We start from the raw sequence: 13,529 nt of genomic DNA, 5'->3' as shown, positions 1-13,529 counted from the left end.
TGTAGGTTATTTTTTTTTTATCTTTAGAGACTTTTAGCCCGAGGCTGGTTCGTAACTCACTGTAGGTTAATTTAGTTTCACCAGTTTTACCGAAGTGGGATGATAGTGTTGCATGATACAAAACACTTTGATATAAGAAATCAATGTCATGTTAGAAGTGAAACTTTTTTCTTCCTTCTAGCATTCCGTAACAAATGAGACAGATCATGCTTCTTAGCTTAGTGTTCGTATGAGCAGTTCCACAGTTATTAACTGAGGAGCTAAACTGAAACTAATAAGGAATTAAATAAAACTTTGTGTTTTCTTACGATTGTTTTTGTCCTTGGCATTACGTTTTCATTGATACAAAGTCTGCTTGCTAACTGCGAAGATACTCTATTCCCAGGAATGTCAAGAAAATTGTCATTACGAAAACATTCTGGACTTGAGACTTTTGTTTTAACTGTAGCAAATATTTATTTTATCCAAATCGGGGCCTATAAAAGTAACACTTAACGAATTTAGTTCTCAGATATCCTAGGTAGGTAGTTTTTAGCAAAACTTCAAGTTGCATGCCTTGAAGATGATTTTCGATTAATTATTATGCTTTTTAACGTTTCAATCACCAATGCTTTGGAAAGATAATTTTAGTTTAATTAGTAATAGATCCATTTAGATATAATAGGTCTGTCTCGATCGAGACACTAGATTCAACATTTTAGTTGGTGCAGCAGTAATGTGCTGGATCACATGCAGATTTTTTTTGTTCAACTGGTTGTGCTCTAACACGGTGCATTGGTATGACACATTATTAATCGCATTTGGTCGATAAATTCGATTCATTTATTTTAGGTATGTGATCCATCGCGCCAAATCCTTAGACTTTGATTTTGTCGGCCAACGAGCAGGACAAACCGGTGCCATCGGGTTCAACGTTCAGCGACTTGATGACGCCGTCCTCCAGGACCATCGAGTATCGTTTGGAGCGCAATCCACCTAGCGGGGGCAGATCGGCGCCAAGTTCGAGCTGCTTGGTGAAAATGGCAGCCGGATCGGCCAACATGCGTACCTTGCCGCCGGTGTTGTGCTGCTTGCCCCAGGCGGACATAACGAATGGATCGTTTACCGAAACGCAAACGATTTCCTGCACTCCGGACGATTTGATGGCATCGGCCCGGTCAACGTACCCCGGCAGATGTGTCTTGGAACAGCCAGGAGTGAACGCCCCGGGAACGGCGAACAGGACCACTTTCTTGCCAGCGCACAGGTCAGCCATGTTGACCTTGTTGGCCGGGGAGTCCTCGAATAGATCGATCGATGGGATTTTGTCGCCTTCCTGCAGGACGTGGAAAGAAATGAATTATTAATACATGTTGTCACTTGTTGCATATATGTAGGAGTAACGGACGGGGGTGGTAAAGAAGCAATTTCCCGCTGCATGAATTATTTAGTGTCTACAAAGGAGGTAAAAAGTGCTAAGTAGAATGTGTTTGTGCTGTATCACCAGCAGATGCAATTTTTTTTTTTAATTTGCTTCTCACGATGATGTTTTATTTAGTTTTGTTCAAAATAAAATGCCCTCTAGTTTTGATCCATTTGACTTTAGTAGGGCGCTTTTTCAAATTGCTTTTTTGTGCTATTTTCATTCAAGCTCCCAGTTTTATGAAAATCAAAAAAAAAATATTTTTCGAAGAATGTGCTTAATGATTTTTCCAAAGACAGTAAGATGCTTAGATAACTTGAAAAAAGTTCCAGTTGATTGTTTGTTTTTTTTTTTAATAGTAAATTGTTTGTCATTAATTTTCCTATTAAGCCATATAAACCTGAGTGGAAACAAAAATTCTAAAACCCTCACCGCTCAGCGAATACTCAACGGATTAAAAGTTTTGTCAGTATACACAGTATACAGTCAGTCCGTAAATTATCTGAACAACAAAATATGTGAAACATTATCTCTAAAATAATATTAGAAATCTACAGTATTGGACAAAAAATTTGCAACTTTTTCGATTTTCCATACAAAATTACCAACTTTGGTAACCTAGTTCAAAATTATTGCATCGTACTCAGACAATCAAATTAAAATTTATCGGATGTTATGTATACATTGTATACATTATTGTACGGATGTATTGTAATTATATGTCGAAGCAACATTATTCTTGTTTTAATATATAATTCAAAAACAATATAATATATTGTAACAGAACACTATAGTTTTTTTTATTGGTTTTATACCTTACAATTTTGGTCAAATGCCTATTTTCGCGTAAAACAATTGTTGCTTTTTTTGTGTAGCTTAGCTGAAAGAAGTAAACAAAATAAGTTCAGAAAGCAAGAAATGTTGGGTGAAAAATATTCAAAAAGTAAAAATAAGTAGTTTCGTAGAAGTCACTTGACATTAGCTGTAACGACGAATGCAACCATGATACATATCTTTACTTCAATAGGAGTTAAAATTATTCTGCTACTATTGGCTCGAATATCCGGTAAGTTGGGGTACAATCCATACAAAATACAAATTCTATACCTCTATACTTTTCACCACTAATTGAAATACAGTTCGTTGAATTGTTTTTGTATTGTGTTTTCAAAATGTATGTATGAGAAAATATCTATATATTTGTATTGTTACGATACTTAACCACCCATACATTATATTGCAAAAATCTCATATACCATACAGTGAACTGTTCAAAACAATACATTGTACAGTAATTGTATTGTCATTTTACAATATACTGTACAGCGAGGATTCGCTGGTTGGAACATGACTGCCTTCCATCTAGCGAATCCGACCCGTTAGGGCTCATTCACAAATTTCATAACGCTGAAGGGGGTGGGTGGGTGTCCTTGGCGTGTTACAGCTCATACAAAATTTATTAAAAACTCATATAAAAAGCGTTACGAGGGGGTGGGTGGGTGTCCGAAATAGTCATTTTTGGCGTTATGAAATTTGTGACTAGTCAGCTTGACATTCGAGTGCTTTTTAGTTGGAATTTTTTCCAACCAGCGAACATCCAACCATCGAGTCATTCCATGTAGCGGACCTCCAACGAGCGAATCCGCACTGTATTGTATTTCCAATATATTAAATCAGGCCTGCCCAACCTTTTTGAACCGCGGGCCAAATCGCAGAAACAATTTTGTGTCGCGGGCCACATTTATAAACACCCAAATATTTGCATGAAATCTGACAAAAGTTAGTAAATAAAGTTCATAAAATCTGACAAAAATCAGAGAATGAAATAAAATTAATTTGAAGAAATCGAATAAAAGATTATTACTGCAAAGCGTTCTGCTGGATATTATGAAAGTCCTTTCAAAAATGTTAGAACAATCTAGTCCAGAATATTTTGATGAATCTACCCCAGAAATTTTGGTTCCTGTGAGAATACTCTGGATTTTATAAAAATCATAATCTGAATTCTGCTAGAATGTGACCTAGTATTGTTAGCAGAATGTCCGGGATTTCACAAGAATCATGCCTAGGACTCCTTCAGAATCTCACTCAATAGTTATTTTAGAATGCAATCTTTGAGAATGCTAAAAAGTATTTATTAAAACCTATTCAAAATTGTATTGTAAATTTGTTTAGGGTTCTGGCAAAGTATTACATAGCGTAATATTGTAATTTTGCCCAGAATTTTTGAAAATTATGTGTTGAATGCGATGAAAATTCTGTCGAGAAGTCTATGGATCGCTGAACAAAATTCAGTGAAAATCTTGCCAATGTTGTCGCACCGCCACCAAACCAGATCGCGCCAGTGAGACTCGCGACGCGCCTCAACTCACCGCATTTTGAAATCAGTTTTTTAGTGTGGCGCTGCATTCCTGCGATTTTTATGAACACAGCGCACTATTCACATATTACCTGCGGCGCACGGGGCCCGAGAAAACAATAATTATAAATAAATGTTGGTCTTGATTTCTACCGGATACATAATATTATACGTAAAAGTTGTTTGCAGAATTTTTAACAAATCCTGTTCAACATTTTGTTGAAAGCCTGTATTTTTTATAATCCTGTGAGAGATTCTGTGTGAATTACTCCCAGGTGTTGGTAAAATTTATTTCCAAGAAGCCTATGATTCAGTTAAATAATGTATAACATTTAGACTTTTTTTTCACTTATCTCGTTTATTTGGCAGGCTCGGGCGCCATAGGGCATAACAGAACCGAATTTAGCCTTTTGTCCATAAGATTTGTTCAGGCTGCAATTAATGTTAACGGAAGTCATGGTTGATACATTGTCGACCCAGAATTTGAGATTTAGAATTTGAATCATTCATAAAATTGAGTATCTTCAAAGAATTAATAATAAAAGAAAGCAGTTTAAATAATTACCAAGCTAAAATATAAGGTACAAACTAAATTGGAAGTTAAATAGTCTTGGTATGTTCTAACATCGGATTGATACAATAGTCAACGGGCCAAATATGAGAAGAATCTTCGATCCCTCCGCGGGCCGCATAAAATGAGGTCGCGGGCCGGATGCGGCCCGCGGGCCGTACGTTCGGCAGCCCTGTATTAAATGGTACTGTTACAATACGTTATATTGTTTTTGTACATATTGTATTTTTTATCCGGGGAGGCTCACACAACATCTTGGGGGACGTCCATTACGTATAAGGGTTTCTGGGGGAAGTGGGCATTTGAGAATTCTAACGCATCATACAAATTATTTGATATTTTCATACAAAACATCTTATCATGAGGGGAGAGGGGTTGGAAAATTACAAAAATTGTCCGTTGATTGGATAAAGATTATTTTATTTTCCAAAGATGCCCGGTATTGGATGCTGTCCGGTACTAGGGGATCTCCCCCTAATCATTTCTGTATTACAAGATTGCATGATTAGTAATTTGAGTGTCCATTTCTCTAGAAAAGTGAATTGAGTGACTTCTCATTGCAAAACATGACTTTTTAGTGACCATCATGAAAAAAAATACTAACCATCACTAAATAGTTACTTGTTACTTAAATTGGGCAGCTTACCCTAATTTAGAGCATTGTAAACGGAGCTACGTGTGTTTGCGACGTTTTCTTCCATTTAATGAAAAAGGACAAGAAAACATCGCAATCACAAATTTTCTTCCTTTTTACAGCCATGAAAAACAGTGAAAAACCATCATCAAACCACGGAGTTGTAAACTTTGATTCATAAACAAAATTCGTATTGTTTGGCACTTGTTGCGCAAAAATCGGAGTGAAGATTCTTTTGTTCGATAGATTTTTGTAAGATATCAACGATTACAACGGGAAAACTCGATAAATGGCCTCAACAGTGCATTATTGAACAGGGATTTATTAATTGCGTAGAAAATAGCAGCAGTCTTGTAAAGAGGTGAAAAATCGTCATCCATTTCGACGGAATTTATATTGGATCGCTAAAATACTAAACATAATACTATTGTGGATATTATTTACTTCCGGTGTTCCAACGGTAAGTACTTTGGAGATGATAAAACTGAACTCGTTAAGGATCTAACAAATTGCCACTAATTTGCAGCACAGCGAATCCGACCAACAATGGCGTCGAGAAAGATGAAAACAGCGATGAAGCTGCTTCCGATGCTTTACGATAATGAAAATGTAGTATATTTGCTGATGAAGCCATTTGATAAGACATTAACAAACCATAGGACCATTTGTAAGTCAATCAAAAAGGTCGCCGGCAAATTCTTGTGTACTTACGAGAAAAAGGGTTTGTGCCTTAATGTCTACAATCCAGATGCTGTTGAGAAGCTGCTCGCAATGAAGAAATTATCCGATGGCACACCCGTCGAAATCATCATGCATCCTACCCGAAACTACGTCCGGCGTGCGCTCAATGTGGCCGATTGTTGCGATTTGTCGGAGAAGGAAATACAACGGGAATTAGCGTCACAGGGCGTTGTTAACGTTCGCCGGATTATGAAGCTGACCGACGATGGCCAGAAGGAAAAAACGACTATGCTGGTGCTTACATTTTCCCGTTCGGTGAAAACGTTTACACCCGTTAATATTGGACAATTGCAATTGAGAACATTCCCCTATTACCCGAATCTGCAACAGTGCTTCAATTGCTGGGAGTTCCGGCACATCAAGCCGGCGTGCCCAAAGAAAGTACCAACGTGCGGCAAGTGTTCCGGTCCGCATGGCTCAAACAAAGATAATGTTTGCCCCAACCCTCCTTTCTGCAATAAATGCCAATCCGGGGACCATCCCATTTCTAGCCATGAGTGCCCCAAATATCAGACTGAGAGGCAAATCACCAAAATTCGAATCAGTAAAGGTGTCTCTCACTGGGAAGCTAAGAAGGAATATGAAAAGAAAGCGCAAAAGAACACGGACGCCACGGTCAAGCATCTCACTGCGCAGATGACCACCATGAAAGAGGCTCTGGAAAAGAAAGATCGCGAAATCAAAATACTGAGAGCCATCTATGAGACCATGCGGCTGGAGGAGGCGAAGAATAGCCATTCCCAGCAGGTCAATGGATCATCGTCGAAAGGGTCCCAGGCAGAAGCCAAGACCAAGAAGGAGCCACCGGCCGAGAAGGACGCCCCCAAGTCAGCAGAAGAGGAACAATCCTGTGGTAAAGCCAGCGACGGGACAACACGGCGCAAGAAGAAGGGTAAGAAGGGACGTGGCAAGTAAAAGGCCACAACGAAATGCCCCATTCGGCTTCTCATATTTAATCACATGCACCTCTACTCAAACAGTACAATTACTCAGGGACTATGCCAAATTATTCCCAATATTTATGTTGTATATTATGTGCTCTTTTATTTTTGAATTTTTTTTATTGAATTATACTATATGTTCGCAATATGTAAACTTTAGTTAACTGATCTATCCGAACATTACCGGTGGAAGAATCCAACCGAAATGGCACCGCTTTGTAGATAAATGAGAGATGTTTTATTTCCGGCCCTAAATTTTGATACACTTCGTTATGAAGAGGTTACTTAAAACCATTAAATCCGAAGTTAGGATCGTATTTTAGCACTTTGCTAAAAAAAAAAACATGACGAACTTATTCCGATAACGGGTTTTCTGCAATCTTTCTAGGATGTTTGCTGACTGTAATTTTAGATGTTTGTTAGAGCTACCGTAGTTTTAAGCTCGAAGGTTTTAACCCTCTAATACCCAAATGTTTATTTTCGATCTAAATATCATTTTAGTTATCTAAAATCGTTCTAAACACGTTTTGGACAATGTTTTATTTTTATTCGCAAATCTATGAATTTTTGGTTTTAGATTTTTATTCTTGAACATTTTTCATTTTTTCTTGAAGACTCTTCTAGTTACTGATTTTTGGCAACAAAAATACAAGTTTTTACGGTACTTTTAAAAATATTAAATTTTTAATATTTTTCTGGAAATATTTTTATTTTCCGCATAACTAAAGAAAAAAACAGGTTTGAAATTATTTTAACACCATCAAGCTCGTCTTCTATGATAGGTTGATAGTAGAAAAATATTAAAGGTACAATTTTTTTAATTACACGTTAGAGGGGTTCATTATGCATTTGTAGGTTATATAAGAATAGGAAGCCCACACAATAGATACCTCAGCCAGCGCAGTTGCTGGCTAGTGTAGTGTGCTATTCCTATACCTAAAAAACAATGCGCTCTCGGGCTAGGCATTGGATATATTCATAATTAAAAAACAAGTATAAGAATACAATTCTTTTAAACAATTTTCAAAACAACTAAAGAGTTTCAAAAGTCATAAAAAACTTTTCTTATATGCGTGTAATGAGTCCAGATTTAAGACAAAAAAAAAACATTTTGATTTCCAAGCTATGAAAAAATACACAAAATTCCAAAGTGTGCCCCGTCTAAAGGCGGACCTGGGTATCAGAGGGTTAAGGTTTTTCAGTAAGGGGTCGTCCATAAATGACGTAGCTTTTTAGGGGGGAGGGGGGTCTTCACGTATTTGTGACAAAGTGTGACGAGGGGGAGGGAGGGGTCCTAGCTAGTGGACGTAGCATTTTGAATCAAGTTCGTTAAAAGAAAGGCGCTGAAAAAAATTGCATAGAATTTTTTTTTTTTCAAACTTCTTTAATTTTTTACTAATAAACTTGGGTTATAAAATTATGATCAAGCTTCAAAACATTCATATGACAAGATTGAAAAAATATCTATGAAACTTTAGATAAATGCAATCAAACAGATGTTTTTAAGCTTTGAATAATTATGTGAATATTATATTATATTCGTGTCTAAATTAATAAATTTATAAATAAACAAAAAAGTTTAATAAATTGATTTAAAATCAATACTCTAACTACTTGGAGTACATTTTTTTGCCATTTGTTAACATGACATAAATTCAGGCGTTTTAGTTTTATCCATATTTTCTGTTGGAGCATTATTTCTCCAACAAAATAAAATATGCTCTTCTTGGCAAATATAACATTTAAAACAGAAAAATTATTCCGTGAATTATGCATTCAATGTTGCAGGAAATCTCCACCCAATCAATATATCAATATATCAATGCTCTTGATGGAATAGATTCCAGTGTTATAAAAATTGCCCTATCATTCAATTTTCTTAATAACTCGGTAATTTGAAGAATTTTTATTATTCAACTTTTTCATTATAGGTTGTGTAAGATTATTTCAGTATGGAAACAATAATGAAATTCAACTGAAATATTAATAGAGATTATTGTATTTGTATAATAATCGCTAACATTTTCTAAACATTCCAAATATTTCAAGTGTAATCTTTTATGTATCTGGCCACTGTTTGCTAAATATGATTTGAAATTGGATAATATTAACGATGATTCATTTTGAATTAATATATTTTCTTTATCATCTTCATTGAAATCTATTTCCTAACAACGAATAATTAAAAAAACAATCCTCTAATATAACAAAATGTTTGTTAAATATATTATTAAATATATTAGACCCTAACTCGACAGAAACAAGCTTCATCAATCCAATCAAAAATTTTTTTTCACATTTTCTATAGTAAACTTGTTTTTCATGGTAAGAACAGCAAAAGAAATATAATTTAACCTATATGAACCTGGAAACCAAAATCAATGAAAATGTTTATTTGAAACTTTTCCAAATTAATTTTGAGCGCTACTGTATATCGAACTGTTAGATTAGATTATTCTTACATTTACAGTAATTAATATCAAACTTTATATTGAACTTCTCAATTCCAATTTTTTGTTTCAACCCAGTCACTAAGGAAAACAAATTAAAAAATAAAGGGGGGGGGGGGTGCTTGATATGCTACGTATTTTTCAGGGGGGAGTATCAGCATTTGTGACGAAATGCTACGATGGGGGAGGGGGGTGTAAAAAATCAGTGAAAAAATGCTACGTCATTTATGGACGGCCCCTAAGGTGAATATCGTTATGATATGGTGTCAAATCTGATACCTTTAGATTTTTTTGAATGGTTTATAATCATTTATAGATATATTTTCGCATATGCAATGTAAATTTACAAAAATATTTGTTTTGCTCACGTACTTTGTATGATGTCCATTTTATCACCGAAAGCTGTTCATTTTACCAACATAGTGCAGGTAAAATAAACATTTTCATCTGTTTTTACTAGCGATAAAAATGTGTGAAAATTTAGCCTTTTCAGTCTGAATTCGTGTCGCTGCTTTAGATAGCATCCCTATTCTTGATGTTGTGCGATAGAACTATACAAATTTATCGTTTTACGATTAGAAACAAGATGATATCCTTAAGGTGTTAATTTTACCACCCCTTCCCCTACATCATTGAATGTTTTCACTTCAGGAGTAGAAATCCATTATGAATTCAAAGCATTTGCAACATTCCCATGAGTAATTTGGGTTCTACCGACCCTCCAGGACTTCCATCCAAAAACCTCTTCATATACGATGAAAAATTACACCTTTCACGAAACTCCGCTGGATATTCATTTCTCTTATTTTTATTGCATGTTTGATATATCATGAAAAATTGATGCATTTTAATCAAGACATTAATAGTGCAAATGTAACACAAGCGGTGCACTTAAGGGAAAATAGCTAATATATGCTGATATAATCATACTGAATTATATGCACCTCTACTCGAACAACACAATTACTCAGGGACTATGTTAAGTCATTCCCAATATTAATGTTGTTTGTTACGTGTTATTTTTAATTATTTAATTGTAATAAACTATATGTTTGTAATATGTAGATTTTAGCTTAATGATCTATCCGAACGCCATTAACATTACAGTAATCCGGGGACAAATTAATTACTATTTAACCACTTTTTAATATGCTATCCTTTGTAACTCGTTGTTAAATTAATTTCGGCAAAATCAGTACTTCATTGATCTTCTTCAGTTTATGTAATCGATTTTTATGAAATAACATTAAACATTTCATTAGTTCAAAAATTTCTCTTTCTGCTAAATTTGGGTCTCCTGAATTTAAAAATATATGTAAAAATTCTTAAAACTTGTGTATTTTATCATTCAATTACAAAATTAAACTTAGGAATTCTGCGTAATACACCTGTGTCCAGTCTCGCGTCGTGTATTGTAAATGTACACCTAAATGTAGACAATTTCCATAATTTGGCTTCCAGAATCGACCGTATATACGTGTCAACTGGATTGTTAGAGCATCTGAGAAACGTAGATACACATGTGTGTTCATTTACGAACCACCATGCGTTGACAGTTAGGGTATGCTTACCCAGGGTGTCCATCCATCCGGGAAATCCGGGAAAAGCGGGAAAAACCCGGGAATTTAAAATGACCGGGAAAAATACGGGAAATACCCGGGAAATTGTAGAACACACCGGGAAAAAAGTTTTTAGTACTTTTAGTGAGTTGTTAGAGAGATAGTTGATGCTTACTTGTTTTCCAGCAAAATCCTGGTGGGATATTCGCCTTCAATTGTAACCATTTTTTTGTAAGATGGTTCATAAATTTCTGGCTAAAAATATAGATTCAAAGGACATCTTATTGAACATCATTGGCACATTTATTTTTTAAAGATCGAAGAGATCATTGCCAGAATCCTAGGAAAGGTAAATAGTGGATTTTTAGTAAGATTTTAGTTGATTCTATTGAAGATAAAAGTTTTAGCAGTTGATTAAAATTAGATTCGAAAAATGTTGTTCGGGGATCTAAAATGGTTCTTAATGAAGATCTGTAAAGATTCATTAAACATTACTGCTGAAGTGCTTCTTATTGTAAAGCTTCAGATGGTTTGGTCGAAAATCTGCCCAGTGCCGGATTTGGGCCTCGGGGGGCCCGGGTCAGATCTCATAAAGGGGGCCCCTTAATACCAAATTCAGCACGTTTTGAGATTCCAAGAATCAACGTATTGAATTTCAGTTTTGAATGAGATGTTCAGTTCGAAGATATGAGGGCCCCAAATGCAAAGGGGTGTAAAGTGACATTTCGGCCGATTGTTAGTTAAATACATTGCAAAAATTTCGACTTTTTTCAAACTACTCAATAGCTTTTTTCGTCCAATGGGAAACATTTAATATTTAGTAGTTTTTTTTTGGTTTCTATATGATTTGTATGAAGTGACAAATTGCTGAAAATTTTCAAAGCCGTTTTTTCAAAGCTTTCAACCGATCCATATAGAAAATGGCAATTTTTCACTCTTCAAGTTATTTTAATTTAGCCAAAAAGAACAAAATAACTAGTTGACATTATGAAACACACATTTTCCTGAATTGTTTATGTAATGATCCTTTTTTCATTGAAATTTTAAATCACGAGCGAAAGTTGTATCAGGAATTTAACAATTTTGACTCAGACATGGTAACACATGAGCAGCCGTAATTATAATAATAATGATAAGCGTAGCAATAAAGAAAATAATAATGATAACAACAATAATAAGAATAATATTTAGAATAATGATACGAATAATAATAAGAATAATAATGAACAAAAAACTATTTACATGGAATATTTACAAAGATAATGTAACCTTTTTAAAGTTACATATCGACCAGTCATGGGCTATACATTTGAAGGTATTATAGAACATGGTAGATTAAAACATTGCCGTTTTGTTGAACTGTGTTGTAAATTTAGATACTCAGAGCAGATGTTTTCGCATAAAATTACAAAATCTCTCCGAATTAAAATTATATTCTAGATTATTATATTCAATATAACAAATATTTTCTTTTCAAGAAACTAGATAGTTTAGTTGAACTGCATAAAATTGTTTATTGATGAACAAAATATCTTATTTATAATATATACTGCCTCCAAATTTATCGTTTGAAAACAAAAATAAAAACCTAACTTAATCCACCGATGGTGAAACTGAACCTTTCTTACATTTCCATATAGGTTCGAAGCAATTATTATTCATCATTCATTTAGAATCTTGTAGGAGAATAACTAAACTTTAATACGTTGCGACTATGTTCTATCTGATATTTTATAATAGTTCAACGGCTTGCGAAAATTTCTGGAAACTTCACGTCAAGAGGCAAATATCAAACTTTATTACACTGTTTTATATAATAATCTGTAAACTAATACCGAAAAATGAAAAAAAAATGTTTTAAAATGATCTTGCCAGCGATTTTTTTTAAAGATTTATGTGCTGTCAAATTAAAAAAAACTTATAGTTCGATGGCAGTATGAATGATGTCAGAGCATTCATTCAATGAAAAAAGAGCTTAAATCGAATTAAAAATAGCTGAGAAATTGATCAAAATGTAAAAGTTGAATATTTCAGAATAAATTTATTATTTTTTCCAGTACCTTGCAAAATACTTCCATTGATATCTCTGTAACTAGTAACTCGATTTCATTGAAAATTTGAAGACTTATGATTGAATGAGAGCTTTCATTAGCCGATAAAAGAACTTGAATCGGTTCAAAAATGGTTGAGAAATTGATCAAAATGCAGACACTTGAAAATATTGCTATTTACGATACTGTTTGAATCATAACTCTGAAACGAAAAGTCCGACCGCAATGAAATTCAATAGCGTTCTATGGGAATACATACACACGGACATGTGCTCAGTTCGTCGTGCTCTATCGATTGGTATATTAGACTTGGCCCTGCGGTCCTCGGATCAAAAGTCAGTTTTTAAAGCGATCTCTATACCCTTGTTCTGGTTGTAAGAAGGGTAAAAACAGTTTCCTTTTTTTACCCTTCTTACATTCTTTGTATTGGATAAAACATTTGGAACTTTTTCGATTTTCTATACAAAATGGTCAACTTTGGAGGCTCAGATCTTAGTAATGTGTAATCGGTCCATGAAATTTTCACAACACATCAGACATAAATTGAATTTTAACATGTATTTTATAAGGGTTTAAGGTTTGTCGACCAAATCTTCTGAAAATCGGTATTATGATGCGCTTATATGCTAAATCAATGCAAATTTGGAGGCCAATAGGTTTTAGAAAACCGCCTAATAAGAAGCGAAAAGAGCTGCCGAAAAAACAACAAAATTTGTTGACATCATGGTTCTGCGACTTCATATTTTGCAGACATTTTTTATTGAGTGATTTAATCACTCAATAAAAAATGTCTGCAAAATATGAAGTCGCAGCCCCATGAT

General features: G+C 34.5%; 2 protein-coding genes across 2 annotated transcripts in view; one reads left to right on the top strand and one right to left on the bottom strand.

The window, feature by feature from the left end:
- Positions 1–431: 431 nt before the first annotated feature.
- The window catches only part of LOC5568784 (peroxiredoxin-5, mitochondrial), a 29,657-nt gene continuing 16,559 nt past the window's right edge, over positions 432–13,529 (bottom strand). Inside the window, exon 2 of the mRNA XM_001658099.2 lies at positions 432–1,315. Coding sequence (XP_001658149.1) covers positions 857–1,315 — 459 coding nt within the window. The 3' untranslated portion in view covers positions 432–856. The remainder of the gene's footprint in view (positions 1,316–13,529) is intronic.
- On the top strand, positions 4,757–6,798 carry LOC110677731. The gene is made up of 2 exons (XM_021848940.1): positions 4,757–5,426; positions 5,493–6,798. Exon 2 carries the CDS (start codon positions 5,513–5,515, stop codon positions 6,620–6,622), a length of 1,110 nt encoding a protein of 369 aa, XP_021704632.1. The 5' UTR covers positions 4,757–5,426; positions 5,493–5,512; the 3' UTR covers positions 6,623–6,798.

Source organism: Aedes aegypti, chromosome 3, assembly GCF_002204515.2.
Source record: "Aedes aegypti strain LVP_AGWG chromosome 3, AaegL5.0 Primary Assembly, whole genome shotgun sequence".
Taxonomy (NCBI): domain Eukaryota; kingdom Metazoa; phylum Arthropoda; class Insecta; order Diptera; family Culicidae; genus Aedes; species Aedes aegypti.
Note: the sequence above shows the minus strand (reverse complement) of the source record. Positions and strands in the feature narration are given on the sequence as shown.

Coding starts and splice junctions, on each gene's coding strand:
- LOC110677731 (XM_021848940.1), top strand. CDS start 5,513: ATGGCGTCGAGAAAGATGAAAACAGCGATGAAGCTGCTTCCGATGCTT.